The 15,861-nt window shown below is 38.8% G+C and overlaps 1 protein-coding gene across 1 annotated transcript; it reads left to right on the forward strand.

The window, feature by feature from the left end:
- The first annotated feature begins 7,534 nt into the window (after positions 1–7,534).
- On the forward strand, positions 7,535–14,673 carry LOC18437139 (cinnamoyl-CoA reductase 1). Its single transcript, XM_006847358.4, has 6 exons — positions 7,535–9,092; positions 9,198–9,370; positions 9,453–9,638; positions 10,236–10,398; positions 13,979–14,165; positions 14,264–14,673. Exons 1-6 carry the CDS (start codon positions 8,978–8,980, stop codon positions 14,406–14,408), a joined length of 969 nt encoding a protein of 322 aa, XP_006847421.3. The 5' UTR covers positions 7,535–8,977; the 3' UTR covers positions 14,409–14,673.
- Positions 14,674–15,861: the final 1,188 nt, after the last annotated feature.

Below are 15,861 nucleotides of genomic sequence, written 5' to 3' on the forward strand. Positions count from 1 at the left end.
GTGCCTGTTGTCATTTAAATTAAGGAAAAGTATAAAATGATGTCATTTAAAATTAAAAAAAAAGAAAAGTATATAATGAGACCATTTATTTTTTGCACAAGGTGATCACAATTAATATTGACCATCATATGTAAAATTGGGTGGCTTCATTTGTTTTATTGACCAAGCTTAAAGTTCAAAAGAAATTTTCTCGAACTTTGTGACAAACTTAAGCTATTAGATTTCACAGCAGATAATCTCATTGTACATGGAGGTCACAATTACTTACAACCATCCAATGTGAAATTTGATAGCTTAAGTGTGTTACAAAGTTCGAAAAAATTTCTTTTGAACTTGAACTTTAGTCAATGAAATAAATGAAGCTACCGAATTCCACATCCAATAGTCAATATTAATTGCGACTACCTTATGCAAAAGGTAAATGATCTCATTATATACTTTCTCGTAATAAAATAGGATGTTCAATAATATGTAAAAAAAAAATCGCTTTTTTTTATTTTGTTAAGTTGGGCTGGATTTGGGCTAAACTCGATCGAGTAACTTGCCTTGGCCAAAAGCCATGTACCTTGGCCACGTTGAGTCTCGATACCTTGTTTTAGACATACACTTGATTTTGCACAAAAGCCATGTAGCTTGGCCAAGTTGAGTCTCCATACGTTGGTTTTGACATACACTTGATTTTGCACAGCTTGGACAATTTTGCGCATTTGTTACGTAAAAATTACCGCGTGACCCAAAAAATTGTGACGGGCGAACATGCGCCCTTGGGCACCCACTAAGGGTATTGTTCAACCGGTTATACTTTGATTCCACGAAGGGCTGGATTTAGATTTGGAAAAAGTTTACATATAAGGTTCATAACTTAAATGTAGAATTAAGGTGGACCTCTAAAATCCTTAAAAAATGGTTATTTTTATGTCAGCTCGGCCCCAAACTTAGATGCGGTCTAACCCTTTATACCAATCTAAGTCTAGGGGAAATACTGCCAAACCAGCATCACACCCTCCATCAGTGTAGGTCTAGGGAAAATGCTGCCCAACCAGGGTCACACCCCCACAAACATTCAGGTCAAGGGGAAATGCTGCCGAAATTTATTCTACCGGGGAAACCTTGGTCTGTTCAAACTCACACGACCCACACGGTCAATTAGACGTGGTTGACCTACACGAGGCAAGGGTCAAGCTCAACCAGGTCAACGTCCCTTAAAGGCCCACTCTAGGGGCCACCAAGTCAGCAAAATCTGTAGCAACTTGAATGATGAACTCACCAGGCAAGCTATCGTGTGAGACTTAGAGTATTGTCAAATATCAAGTGACATGACCAAGGCAAATCGAAAATACAAAACCCTGAAACCCTTAGGTCAATCAACTCGAATCGGGTTAAGCTTTCTCCTAACCCTAATTGACAAGTCGGTCAGGAATTATCCAAGTTAGGACCCAAACAAGGCTAGTTACCAAAGAAAACTAGAGAAACAAGAATCTTTGCCTAAACCCAAGAGTTCATCAAGCTAGCCCTCCACTCACCAAGGTGCACCTTCAAACATTTCTAGGGACTACAAGTCCCTCTAAATCAAGCATCTTAGGGACTTACCCGAGGTCAGAGCCTTCTTGCGACGCACTGGCCTTGCCCAACCCTGTGACCCTCTCGACTCTTGAGCCAACATCCAAGTCAAGGTCAGGTGCCATCTTCTGCCTCCAACCAACATAGTTAGACCCATTCCACCCCCTAGGCGAGCCGTCATCGCCGAAACACTCATCCAAACCCACCTCAAATCCCAACCCATCGGCATGGTCAGGGTCCTCTTGAACCATGTGGTCAACCCAATTTAGTTAGTCAGTCTGGAGTCTGCAACCCATGCTTACTTCAAGCCCAACTGGTGTCGGCTTATCAGCCCCCAGCTTCACTAGTTCAAGTCACTCCTCAGACCTACCTATATTATCCCTCGGCTCAGGCCCCTATGCCTGCACCGCCTCTCTATCCGGCTTAAGCCTCTTCACCTATGCCACTTCCTTACCCTGCTCCAGCCGCTTCGCATGCTCACCCGGCTTCTACTCCTGGTCCAATGCAGTCCACACCGGTTGTCTCTCTTGAACCTCAAACTATGCCATCAATATCGGACAACCAGCAGTACACGGAGGCTAAGCCCCCAAGTCAGTCGTGCTCACCCAATTGCAAGGCGAACTATCCACCTTCAAAGAAAATTTTGATAAAAAAAGAGTTCCTAACATAGTCCTTAGGAATAACGAACCCTTCCCATCCGGCTTCAAATTCCCCCAATTTGAAAAGACGTTTAGTGGGTCGGGTGACGCTGAGAATCATGTCACTGCTTACCTTTTATCTCTTTTGGTTCTTTTAAATAGACAACTCAAGACAATGTTCCAAGACACCCTCTATGGACAACCCTTGGCCTAGTTCTGGGAGATGGTTATAAAAAACCTTGACTACACTTCCGATGAATTGTTTCGACATTTTGTCGACCAATATCAAGGGACCAGAGAGAGAACAATGACCTTTGGCTAATTGGTCCCCGCCTGACAAAATCTCAACGAGTTGTTTGCAAACTTCATCCATAGATTTAGAGAGGCTACATCATAAGTGATTGATTGCACTCTCTCTGAGACTTCTAATATTAGTATGGCCATAGAGAATGTGTCTCCTGAGTATAAATTGTACTTCAGCAAAACCATTCAACCTTTCTCTTTTGACTCAATGTTCAAAATGGTTTCACATTGTAAGAGAACAAGGAAAATGACAGAAGACAGTCACCAATCATACTAGGACAAGAACCCGATGAAACTATATTGGGACAAGAGCCGGATGAATTCATAAAGAAACAAGAGTTGGATTATGATCAAGATTTATCTGAATGTAACCTTGATGAGGTGACAATTGAAGAATGTGAAGCTGATCCCGAGACAGAGTCATCCTTAGAATCGTTTAGGGATACTAATGGAGCTCACTTATGAAAACACCAGAAGATACCAGATGTTAGGATTGTGTCATGTGAAGATGAAAAAGTCCTAATAGATATCAGATAAAGAAACCAAAGAGTCAAGATCCCTGCCCAAGACTAAAAATCATCCCATATGGCCTTGGGGCACATGAAGAAACCGACCCGAAAATGAATAACGAAACGATAAGATGACCTATATTACTAGGGAATTTCAGCCAAATTATGAGAATTGCCTTAAGTCTAAGGTCTATTCCATGGGGAACTCCTATAAAATTAGAAAAGTCCAACCCACAAAAGGTGCATATTGTCTCTATTATTAAAACTGGTGTGGAGATCCTCCAGGGATCAAAACTGAATAATGTTGGTCACCAAAATGAGGAAGCAATTCCAATCATCACATTAAAAGTTGAGACCATGAAGACACAAAGGGACCAAATAATCTATGACATGAAAAAATACCAGATGAGCATGAGCTCATTCAAACCTTGTGGCTACGAAATCTAAAAAAGATGTCACGGATTGCCTTAGCTCAGGGTCCGTAATCCAAGAGAAAACTACCCCATAAGGAATTCCAATTGAAGTGGAAGGAACTAACTTGCAAGAAACTCAAGGCCCCATCCTAGATGGTGGAGTAGGGGTAGATAACTCGAATCCTGAAGCTAGGGATTCTAAAATTCATAATGAAGGGAATGGCCTTAGCCAAGGTTCTGAAACTCAAAGAAAGAAGAAAAATTCATAGAGAATCTTGATTCTAGTTGAAAATACAAGCCTGCAGAAAATCCAATACATCCATGTGATGCATGTCACCACAAGGGTAGAGGTTCTAGTCAATAAAGTTCCAAAAAAAAGCTCCAAGATATTCAAGCCATCAATGAGCCCAATTGAGATCCTGAGATTAGGGATTCCCAATACCGCAGTAATGGGAAATGCCTTGGACTCAAGACTACAAATCAAGAAGAAACAAGTGAGCAAGTAATCCTATGTGAAGCAAATCAAAAGTTGATGATGGAAGAAAACCAAGGGGAAGAATATTCAAGTTCGAAAGAAAACTTATCCCATCAACCTCTAGAGATCATAAGAGACCCACCTGGGCCAACTTCACACGACTTCTTGGCAGACCCACCTACTTGGGATGAGGAGTTAAACCTGGAGCAATCAATCAAACCATCCTCTAAGGTTTATCCAACAACCAATCCGAACAGACTTAAGTATTCCTGACGATTCAACACCTCCGTGCGAGTTTGAACCCATAAAAGTTCTAAGAGGACCACCTGGACCTCTCTCACAGGATTTCCTGGATAACCCACCTATTTGAGATGAAGAAACCCAAGAAGGAGATAGGGGCAGGGGCATGACACCACTAATTGGAGCATCCTATATTAAGGAAGATCCACCCCTTGAAGTAAAAAGTGTCGATAAAAATTTAATAAAATCCCATCAACCAACTTGATAGGGATCACCCCATTTGATGAAAATCCTATAATGGCAGTCCCATCAACATACCAATAGGGGCAGTCTTAGACACTAATGAAATTATGATAGAGCCAATCCCATCCAACATACCGATAGGGACAGTTTCATCCAATGAAGAAGGCCCTATAGAGGCAGTCCCACCAAATCATTTGATGGGGGCATCGTCAATAAATAATGATAATACAACAGGGTCAATCGATGAGGCCTACGCTTTGTCTGATAACTCACAACATGCCTTGAGGCCATCAACATCCTACGAACAACATGATGTTGCAAATTAAAAATATTACTGAAAAGGAGTAGGGTGATCACTTGCTCATCCCTCTCAAATAAGTCAGGTGGGGCATCCATGCTCTGCTTAGGCATCCTACTCTATGACATTTACAACCCAAAAAGGAGTCCGTAAAAAAAAAAAAATAAATAAAAAAGAAGAAGAAGGGGAACGATCCCAAGTACTCTTAAGGATGTTAAAATGAAATGGCAATGAGCTTAGCAACCTAGTAAGAGACTGAAGAAGATGAGAGTGACTCAAAGTCTGGAAATCAAGGCCCGAGTGAAGCAATTCAACAACCTTTATCAAAGAAGGGTTGGACATCAACCAGGGGTAAGGAAAATCTATAGATAACCAATATTAGAACCTCTCTATTATGTAGAGAAAGGAAGGACGATCAAGTTCTCATTTAGACAAAGTTCCGAAAAGAAAAATGCCAATGACTCTTCTTCTTCTCTTCCTCTTTCTTCATCATTTTCTTCTTCTCCGCCTCTTTCTTCATCTTCTTCAAAAAATACAAAGAAAAAAAAAAAAATTTCGCCAGGCTGAAATAAAAAAGGAACTCCGAGCATTGGAAAAAATGTCATCGGGCTGAACACCTGAAAATGACCTCATGGCGACAAAAAGAAAATGAAAAAGAGTCCTCCGAGCTGAAAATCTGAAAGAAACCCAGAGCGTTGGCAAGGCTGGACACTCGAAAAGAACCCCGGGGTGATAGAAAAAAGAACTTATCTATCTTTTCGTCTCTTCTCAAAAATCTCTTGAAATTCTTCTCAACTTCTCTTCTCAAGTCAGAATGGTGTCAAAGCAAAAATGAATTTGAAGGCACTAGTCCAAGTAAAATTGAAGAGCCTTGACTATCTGAATTTCAAAAGAGTGGTAGTGGAGGAGCGAAACTAAAAGTTCATAGGGATGTTAAGCACTCAAGAGCAATTTCCCATGTTATCCAAGACACTAGCTTGCTTGAAAAATGTTAAGAAAAACCTCCCCTTGAGTTGGGCCACAAGAGCTAAGGTTGGAAGACGAAAAAGTACTCGATGATTCTTCATCCTGAAGGTCCCAAGCAAAGGTTCGGTTTGCTCAACTCCATGGTAGCATGAGCCTAAATTACTTATCAAACTTGTTTTTCAAAATTCTCCCCCTTTTAAAAAATTTTCCCCTGTGTTTGTCAATATTTCAAAAATTTTAATTTTTTTGTTAAAATTGTATGCCTAACGCCTCATTCTATTTTTCAAATCCCCTCTCTATTTCCAAAATTGACAAAATCATTTTCGAAAAACAAAGAAGTTGGACAACCCGTACATGATGCTATCATGTTTCTAGCTTCTCTAAAAGTATTGAAGCATAGACATAAATCCTTAGGAATTCATAATCAAGGGTGTACAGAAGTTTAACTAGCCAGAAATTCATCATTATTATTTTATTTTAAAACTCATAATCCCATTCAATTGAAAGCCAAACCCAAAGAAAAAAGTCCACAGCATAAGATGAGTGTACTGGTGTCCCAAGTAGCATTGGGGTGATAGCACTAGAGAAATCACCGGTACATAGATAGCACAGTTCCTGCTGACTGTCACTTCAAATCCTAATTTCTGGAGACCTCTCTACGCCACTGCCTCAAAGATAGCGCAATGTCAGTTCGATGTGTTACGGATAAAAAATATCCATCGCTGTACCAATTCCCTATAGGTTACAGGTCATTCAAAACCGCTCAAACTTTCCTTTCCATCGTGTCTCTGGTGTCTACGTCTTAGTCGTTCATTCGGTGTCCTAGGTGAATGCAATGAAGGACAACTGTAGATACACAACCCTCCCGTCCTCCCCCTTCCCCAAACCCCACCCAAAAAAAAAAAAAAAAGGCTGAGTGAATTCCTAAAACATATTGATTCTGAGACTTAAAGACCACACGAACCCTAGTAAGTCATACTTGACTTAGACCAAGTTTAAATGTCCCAAAATCTATCCAAAATGTAGTAGAGCCCGAAATCTTTCCAACATGCGAAAAATCCCTCGAATCGAACCTATGGATCAAACGTTAGGGCCTAGGGAAAATCCACCCTAAAAATTATTAAAACATCCAACGGCACGGCCTAGGCTGACACACATGTCGCCAACACATGAGGCGGCCCGCCTCGTGCCGAGCAGTGTGAGGCACGCGCTTTGCATGGCCCATCACCTGATTGGCCCATAAGGCCAGTTCCCTTCTAGCATCCCATTTTAGGTCGGTTTAAAACCCGAAGAAAATCCAAAAAAAAAAGTCCAAAAAAATCCTAAAACCTAATCTAACTTTAACTAGGAGATTGAATCAATTAATTTTTACCCTAACCTTAGTGAAAGCCTATCAAAACCGTCTCTAAAATCCTAGAAAAATACATCGGAAAATCATAGAAAAATAGTCAAAATCCCTAGAAAATAAGAAAATAGGAAAATTCCCAGACAATGAGGAAATTCCCAGATAATTCCAGATAAATAGAAAAACCCTTTAGTAAAAAATCCTAAAAAATTAGGATAAATGCTAAAAATCCTGAAAAAAAATAGGAGATTCGTCTAAAAATCCTAGAAAAATAAGGAAAAATCCCAAAATCCTTAGAAAAATAGAGAAAACCCCTAGAAAGCCTTAGGAAAAATCCCCTAAGCCGAAATCCTCCCAAAAATCCCTCGATTCCCTCCATAATTAAGATTAAATCCTAGATCACAACCTTAGATCCATGCTTCAAGAAGGCAAAAGAAGGCATCAAAAGATGTAAATCAATCCGCGTTCCTGATACGGGCCCCAATTCCGAGTTTCTCAGATGTGTGCTCTTTTTTTCCTTTTATTTTTATTTATTTATTTACTTATTTCTTTTATTTTTATGTTTTTTTTTTTTTTTTATATTTGTTTATTACTAGATTTAATTAAAGTTTTGGAGTATTTTAAAGTCTATATAAACTGAGTCTAAAGCTGGTGCTATTAGTGGCCTTAGAAAAGGCCGGATCTGTATAGATCTACGATGTTAGTTTGAGCAATCCCACACTCTCTACTTTTTCATAAATTTAACTCGTTCCGCATGGTATTTGAGTTGATCTCGCTCCAAGATCGGCACAAATCCAAGCATAAACACCATGCAGCGAAACTTACCATGCATTGTTTCAATTGAAGTCATCAAATTTTTTGCAGCTCCAAACTCCGCAATTAGGAGTGGAATTGGATTTACAGGTTATCACATTATTTTATGGCAATTTAGTTTCTCGCGATGTTTTATAGTAGTCTATAATTGTGGAAACCTCAACCGTAAACAAAATTTTGCTTGAGGGAAGGTATCATTGAGGGTTCATAACACTTCATAAAATCGTTAATGAATTTAAACATACCAGTGAACATTCGAGAGTTTTAGGTACTTTCCCATAAAATATCCTAAAAGTTACCTGAATTCAATTATCAGACATTTTCATAACTTTGCTCACTTAAGAGGCCCAACATGAGCCCTTTTTTGGGGATTGACTACAAAAGATCATTTATATTTTGTACAAGGAAGGAACAATTATTTTTTATCTTATAAATTTCAAAATGAGTGATTGTATTAGTGTCATTATTAGACACAAGTTTTTTTAAAAAAAAATTATGACTTAGTGACCCACATCTAATAAATGAGAATAGTCTTACCTCCTACTATAAAAAGTAAATGATCTTTTTGTATAAGATATACGTATATGAGTAAAATAAATATTAAAAAACAAACCCTTTATTATTGATTAGGACCTTCGGACCTCTTTAAGGATTTTGTAAGGGATGAAAGCTTGTGATAAGGACCCTTTAACCTCTTTAATGATTTAGCAAGGGTTGAAAGTTTGTGATTGACCTCTATTAACAGTTGGAGCCACGAAGTTGATTATAAAAAATATGCTTGACAGCGAGGTCTAGATCATCCACCTCGAGTCGATGATCCCAAAACTAAACTAAACAAACTCATTTGCAGGCTTAGTCGAGAATTAAACTAAAGAAAATAATTAAACCAGAGAAACTCATTTGCAGGCTTAGTGGAGAATTAAACTAAAGAAAATAATTAAACTAGAGAAACTCATTTGCAGGCTTAGTGGAGAATTAAACTAAAGAAAATAATTAAACTAAAGAAACTCATTTGCAGGCTTAGTGGAGAATTAAACTAAAGAAAATCATTTGCAGGCTTCCTGGAGAATTGCCTTATGATCCTGTCGCACTCCTCTTCCAGCAAGAAAAGTAGAGAGAGAGAGAGAGAGATCATTTTCCGGCTCCTCTACCAACAAAAGAAAAGTAGACAGAGATGACGAGGGAAGAGACTGTGTGTGTGACCGGAGGTAGCGGGTTCATTGGGTCAACCCTCGTTCGCCTCCTTCTCGACCGAGGCTATACTGTTCGAGCCACTGTACAAGACCTCAGTAATCTCCTCTCTCTCTCTCATTCAATGGCATTTCTCTCTCTCTCAACTGAATTTCTTGTCCTCTCTATCTCTCTCTCTTCTGAATTTTATGTGTGATTTGAAGAAAACGAAAAGGAAACGAAGCACCTGCAAGGATTAGAAGGTGCGGAAAGCAGGCTGAGCCTCTTCCAAGTGGACCTTCTCAACTATGACTCTCTCTTTGCCGCCATTGACGGCGCCGTCGGTGTCTTCCATCTCGCTTCCCCCTGCATTGTGGATCAAATCCGCGACCCCAAGGTCCCTCCTTCCCTCTCTCTCTGTTCATTGTTAACTCTCTCTCTCTCTCTTCTCTACGCATGATAACAGTGGGGATGTGCAGAGGGAGCTTCTGGAGCCTGCAGTGGAGGGCACGCTTAATGCCCTTCGGGCATGTAAGGCAGCAGGAGTTAAGCGAGTGGTGGTCACATCCTCCAACTGTGCAATCGTCCCCAGCCCTAATTATCCTGATGATGCCATCAAAAATGAGGATTGCTGGACCGATCTCGACTACTGCAAGCAAAATGGGGTAAATTCCCTTCTCCACACCCCTTCTCTCTCTATATAAGAAATGAAATGCTGAACCCAAACTGGTCCTCTCGAGAATAAGTTGGGGCCTTTGCCATATTACCGACCATTCTCACCAAAAGGGGCGGCCTTATTGCTATGTGAACTTAATGGTTTTGTTGGGGTAAAAATGAAAAATTGATCCTCTTTTTGTTTTCTTTTTGTTTTTGGGGAAAATTAAGTCGGTATCGTGTTATTTCACTGTTATTACATGATTGTCTAAATATATGAGATATTGATACAAAGGTCTTGTTCGTCCGATTTTTCATTTTTTTCAACATCCAAATGCGTATCAAATTTATTTATTTTATTTTATGACCACTTTAAACCTTAAAAATTGAGATTTAGGCTTAATGTTAGAAACAACATACCGCGTTAAACTTTTTAAAAAAGAGGCCTAAACGCGGTCCGATGTAAAAAAAAACTGAGAGCAAATTTTCCAAAATATATAATACTTTAATAACTGTCCTTCCAAGTAATAATAACCTATTTAAGCGTTATTTTTGTTATAACCCGTTTAAAAAACAGGTACAAACGTAAATTTCTCTTATTTTTGTAGATCTGGTATCCAGCTTCAAAAACATTGGCTGAGAAGGCAGCGTGGGATTTTGCAAAGGAGGAGGGGTTGGATGTGGTGGTCATAAATCCAGGAGCAGTGTTTGGCCCAATTTTACCACCCACCATCAATGCTAGCTTGACCATGCTCCTTCGCCTCCTTCAAGGTATAACACTGTATACGCTTTGACTTCATACTTGTACCCAATACTCACAAATATCATAAATTTTCTATTCTTTATATTGAGAATTCAAGAAAAATCTTATGTTCGGCGTTTGAAAACCCGGCAAACGTACTGGGAGTCGCTGATCCGGACCAAGAATCGGCCATGATTCAACTTGTTACGGAAGGAATAGGTACCGATTGTCCCCCTTCCCCTGCCTCCTAAAAAAAATCCAAATATAAAAAAGAAATTTACTTGTATATCCCACAAAAATATTGTAATTGTGAAAAGGGATTATATACAATGAGACCATTTATTTTTGATAGAATGAAGTCACAACTACTTACAACCATCTCATGTGAAATCTGATAGCTTGAGTGTGTCACAAAATTCAAAAAAATTTCTTTTGAAGTTTGAACTTGGTTAATGAAATAAATGCGGCCATCTAATTTTACATCTAATGATCTAGATTAATGGTAACCTCCTTGTACCAAAAATAAATGGTCTCATTGTATACTTTTCCTTGTGAAAAGCCCCCCTAACTTTTGTATATTATGCGTATATCCCTTTTGTTTGTCCTTTTCTCTATTCGAAATTTACCATGTCTCAAAGATTGAAAATCCAAAGTCACCACACCAGTTGATGATTTTGGATTTTCAATATATATAGACCTCATTTTTTAGTTATTTTTGTCAGAAAAAACAAAGTCACCGTACCGGTTGATGATTTTGGATTTTCAATATCTGTAGTCAACATTTTTTTTAGTCATTATTCTTGAAAAAACCAGTTAGGATCTTGAAAATCTAAAGTCACTCTTGATTACGGATTTTGAATATCCGAAGTGATAAAAATCTTTATTTCCATGGAATTTAAGTATTCCAAATACAAAGTCAAGAGTGACTTCAAATTTTCAACATTCGAAGTGAGTCCCTTTTTTTTCCCTAAAAATGGCTTATCAATATTACAACGGATATTAAAAGTCCCAAGTCATTTGTGACTTGGGATTTCAATCTCCATAGAGGGTAAATTTGGAATGAGAGAAATGACAGACAAATAAGAGATGCTTAATAAATAAAAATTAGGGGAAATTTTTGTAATCACGATATTTTTTTCTAATGCTTTCCTGGGTCCGCCACTCCAACCCACCCCCGCCCTGTAGGGGAAATACCCCGCTTTGTGTTTATGGAACGCCAATTTGGACCAATACGGATCGCAATACGAATATGGGCGGTGGACGATCCACCCCAATAATCAGTGTTTCCAAACAATACTTGTGTTAGACAGAAGCATGCACTCTAATATATAAACAAACACAATCTTGAGTGGATCGTCCTTCCTTTTTATTCAATCATGCTTGCTTGGTGTTGGAGTTTTGATGTGTTCCTCGAATGAATTTGGTTATGCATGTATGTAATTTTGTGGCTGAGGCTCATGTGACCTTGATGTATGAGAGAGGGAGAGAAGGGTGTAACTTTTTCAAAATTACTCCCTTTGCTTTATGTCATCTGCCTCTGCAATTACATTGGTGGTTATAGATATGGTGCCTTCTCTGTTCCTTCATTTAATGATTTACATATTGGCTAAGAAGACAATGAAGCTTCTTTGCTATAGGTACTTTATAAGATCCAGTTAAGCCTTCTTTCTTGTTGTCCATGATATGTTGTTTATGTTCTTCTTCTTAGTATGCCCCGTGTATTAGCTCCCATTTGAAGAAAACTGCTTTTGTTGAATGTTTTGTCCAATGGCAATCTTTGTGAATTCGAAGAAAGTTTGACAAACTAACAGTATAGTTTTTTTGAGGATTGGAGCAGGGATGGGAGTTCTAGAAGAGGGTGGCAAGATGAACTCTATCTCCTAAACTAATTTTGAAAATGCATTTGAAGAACCAAGTAGAGGACCTACTTAGGCAGTGGAAGCCTATGTAGCCAATCATGTTCCCTAACATTAGTATGGGCCAAAAGGTTGTGTTGAAGCTGGAAAGACCCTCATTTGAGGACATGGGCTTTCTATGGGGGCCTTTAATCAAAGATACTCTCTTGCAGTTTGGTTTACATTTGTGGGTTTGATTGGAGCGCAGATTCCACGAAGTTTGATACCGAGGCTCTCCTTAGTGGGCTTAATATTTTCTTCTTTCTTCAGCCCTTTGATTAAGGAGAGGGGTAGTCTACAGATGATATATGAGTCTGGTGGGGCTTCCCCTATTATATGGAGACATGAGGACTGGCTTGCTAGGGGGATACTAGAGATTTCTATCTTTTAGCCATATCACTTCAGTATGCTCGTTTAGAAAGTAAAGAAAAAATGCAGACTCCATCGACTGATTTGTGGTTGCTAGGGTGGGGTGAGTAGTGGGACTCTTCCCCTTCTCCATAAATCTAAAAATATCATATGCTTCAGCATGTATACACTCCCTCAAGTATGTAACATTGACTGTAAATAGCATATTGAAGTTACATAGGAAATAATTACTATGTCGTATGCAATCAAAAAAGCGATCACCACTGTCATAGGCATGTGCCTTTACGTGTGAAGCATATGCTTTAATATTCACCTTCATTGTATTTGGCTTTGTTTACTAAGCTGTACATCTTTAGCAAGCTGCAATGCATTTTCTCCTGCAGATGAGGAGTGGTTCAGAAAGTTACATAACCATTTTCTGATGGAGATTCCTCCTTGTAGTACTCTTCAAGACTGTTACATTCCTTATCTTTCCAGGTATTAAAGAAGCATCTAGTATTTATTCACTGGAAGGTTTGGTGAGAAAGTCTAGATTACATATGAATAGCTATTATTTTGCATTTAAAACTCCACACTCAAGTTATTAAACTTACCTATTAAGATATGAAAACGAGACTACAATCAACCACTTTCATGCTGCATTTGAGACCATGTGTAATCCTTTTAATTGGTCCCATATTACCACTTAGATTTGGTATTCAAGAGTGATTTAAGGCAATCTCTCCCTTGGCTCTTGGATCTAATCTTTTTATTGGACCTAGACTGTAGTGTATCAAATGTGAACATAATTTTACTATCAATTGACTGACAAAAAGTCGGAGCTTTAACCAATCATAGAAAAAAAAAAAAAAGAGGAAAAACAATGCGAGTCTAAGCTTTCATATTCTGTACTTTTTATAGTGTAGAACATGGAACCCATGTCAAATCATGACTCAAGGCTTTCTTTGACCAAATATATAATATTTTGCTGCTAAGTGAGTTGTGAGACCAAATGTGGAATTTTATCAAGAAAGCTCGAGGAAATCTCAAATCTAGTCTTATGATACACTAAATTTTTATGTCAGTGACTTTATAAACATGGATGATATCAAAAAAAATGAAAAAAAGAATAGAATGAAAAAAGGTCCTTCCACTTCATGTTTGGAAAAGTATGAGATCTCTGAGGTGTTGTATCAAATGGAATCCTCTTCGGTGCTGGAAAAAGCATGAGTCCTCTGATGTACTGTATCAAGTGCCTCAAGAGCTTTCTATCTTATCTTCTTTTGCTTAGTTCCATTGTCTTAAAATTTAGACTCTAGTTAGTTTTCTACTTAGGGAGGCTTGATTGATTTATATAATGTGGCAGGTTGTACCGAAGGTTATAAAGATCTTTTTATGGGTGCTGTACATGTTAATGATGTGGCATTAGGGCATATCCTGTTATATGAGAATCCATCAGCTTCAGGAAGGAACTTGTGTATTGAGTCCATTTGTCACTGGAGTGACTTTGCTGTTGCAGTTGCTAAACTCTACCCAGGATACAAAGTGCCTAGGTAAACTCTCTCTCGGTGGATATTCACACACACACACACACACATAGTTACATTAATTGACCTGGATACGCCTTAACTTTCTTTATTGGTTTCTGTAGGTTCACGGAAGTTACTCAATTTGGGTTCTTGAGGGCACAAAAACCATCAAAAAAGCTGATTGACTTGGGCCTCAACTTCATCCCAATGGAGGAGATAATTAAGGATGCAGTGTCTAGTTTACAAGACAAAGGATACCTGTCTTGAAGAGGTTCTTGTGGTAAAACGCTCCCAGATATGGCCCTTAATATCATTAGAGGTTGTTTAATTAGAAGTTGGAACAGTGTCTTCATGTCTCTGTTTGGAGTTGTCCTTTCCTTATAACTTGTTCCGATAGCCCAAGGGGACAGTAGAAACCAATTGAAATGGGTCGATGACGACTGTTAAACCCAAGTGAACTCCTTTCTTGAAGGAAACATGTGTATGTAATTATGGTGCTTCTCATGATGTTAATAAAGAAGAAGTTTGTAGATAGTTGCATCATGTTGATATACTCATTGATATGAAGTTTTCTGAATATTTGAGAACCTTGAGCTGCTGCATAATGCATCTAAATGATTTGAAAAAACAGAAATTGAGATAAACTGCATAAGTGAGTGAAATAGGTTTGATATCGACCTTTATTTTACGACTGTCATGAGGTAATGCAACTCACATGCTATATTTGTCGAAAGAAAATAACAAGCTATCAGGTGGAGGTAATTTTCCCATGTTCTGTTTGCACTTTGTAATACAAGACTTGAATGCCAAATGAAGGATAGCATGCATGTCATACTTTTATATTTTTATTACTACAGCAGAGGCACCATTTTAACATTAAAACCAGGCAAGGAGAAAGCCAATGGTTAGTACTACTCCGCATGCTCCATGTAAGACCATTTTAGTGCTAAAAAGCAACGCAGCTGAGGTTCTTGCAGCAGTCAATAACCTATGAACTGAAATCGCCAAAAGAAGTTTGATTTCAAGAGGTTTATTATTAACTAGGGAATTTTCAGTTCAGGGACCAAAAGCGATTCAGTTAACTTTGTCCTATACAGGGCGAACAATAACACTGTTCAGAAAGATGTGAAAAGCCGATGCCCATTGCACAGACTGTCTGTGTGCCGATTAGATTTTGAGTCTGTAAACTGAAAATTGCCAAGACATTTGATTTTGTGTGATTGGGACAATTTTTCCATTTTGTGGGACAAAAGTTCCTCCTTGGACTAAAAAGTTGCACAAAGCTTGACGGCACACTGTATACACATGAGCAAAGGGTGCCTCTGCACCTATCAAATTTTGAATCTAGAAATTTCTAAATCACCTGAAGATGTTTTTTCATGTGACTTAGACCATTTAGCTGGGCAAAGCTTAGGGGTCAAAATGCGCAGATGCATGAGCATAAACTAAGTTTTGAGCCGGAGAAGAACCCTCCAAACCTAGCCCTCACTTTAAACCCGGGCCTAAATGTGTCGTCCTGGGAAAATTGATCGGGACCGTCCATAAGCCCCTAGGTGCACCTGTAAAGTCTTGAAACATTGCGTCCTCATCCCACTCCTCATCAGCAAGCCCAAAGAGCAATGCACATGTTAAGTGAAGGGCGAGTTCTTTCATTATCGGCACTGCATGCACCGAGTCCTTATCTTCGAACTCGCGTGCAAGCTGGCTGCAAAATGATGCT

The sequence above is a fragment of the Amborella trichopoda genome, chromosome 8, assembly GCF_054954075.1.
Source record: "Amborella trichopoda isolate Santa Cruz 75 chromosome 8, AtrichopodaSantaCruz75HAP2 v2.0, whole genome shotgun sequence".
Taxonomy (NCBI): domain Eukaryota; kingdom Viridiplantae; phylum Streptophyta; class Magnoliopsida; order Amborellales; family Amborellaceae; genus Amborella; species Amborella trichopoda.

What these genes read in the sequence shown, in the direction of transcription:
- LOC18437139 (XM_006847358.4), top strand. Translation starts at nt 8,978, where the DNA reads ATGACGAGGGAAGAGACTGTGTGTGTGACCGGAGGTAGCGGGTTCATT. An exon ending in ACTACTGCAAGCAAAATGGG is followed by an intron (nt 9,639 to 10,235) that starts GTAAATTCCCTT and finishes TTATTTTTGTAG; the next exon opens with ATCTGGTATCCAGCTTCAAA. An exon ending in CCAGGATACAAAGTGCCTAG is followed by an intron (nt 14,166 to 14,263) that starts GTAAACTCTCTC and finishes TGGTTTCTGTAG; the next exon opens with GTTCACGGAAGTTACTCAAT.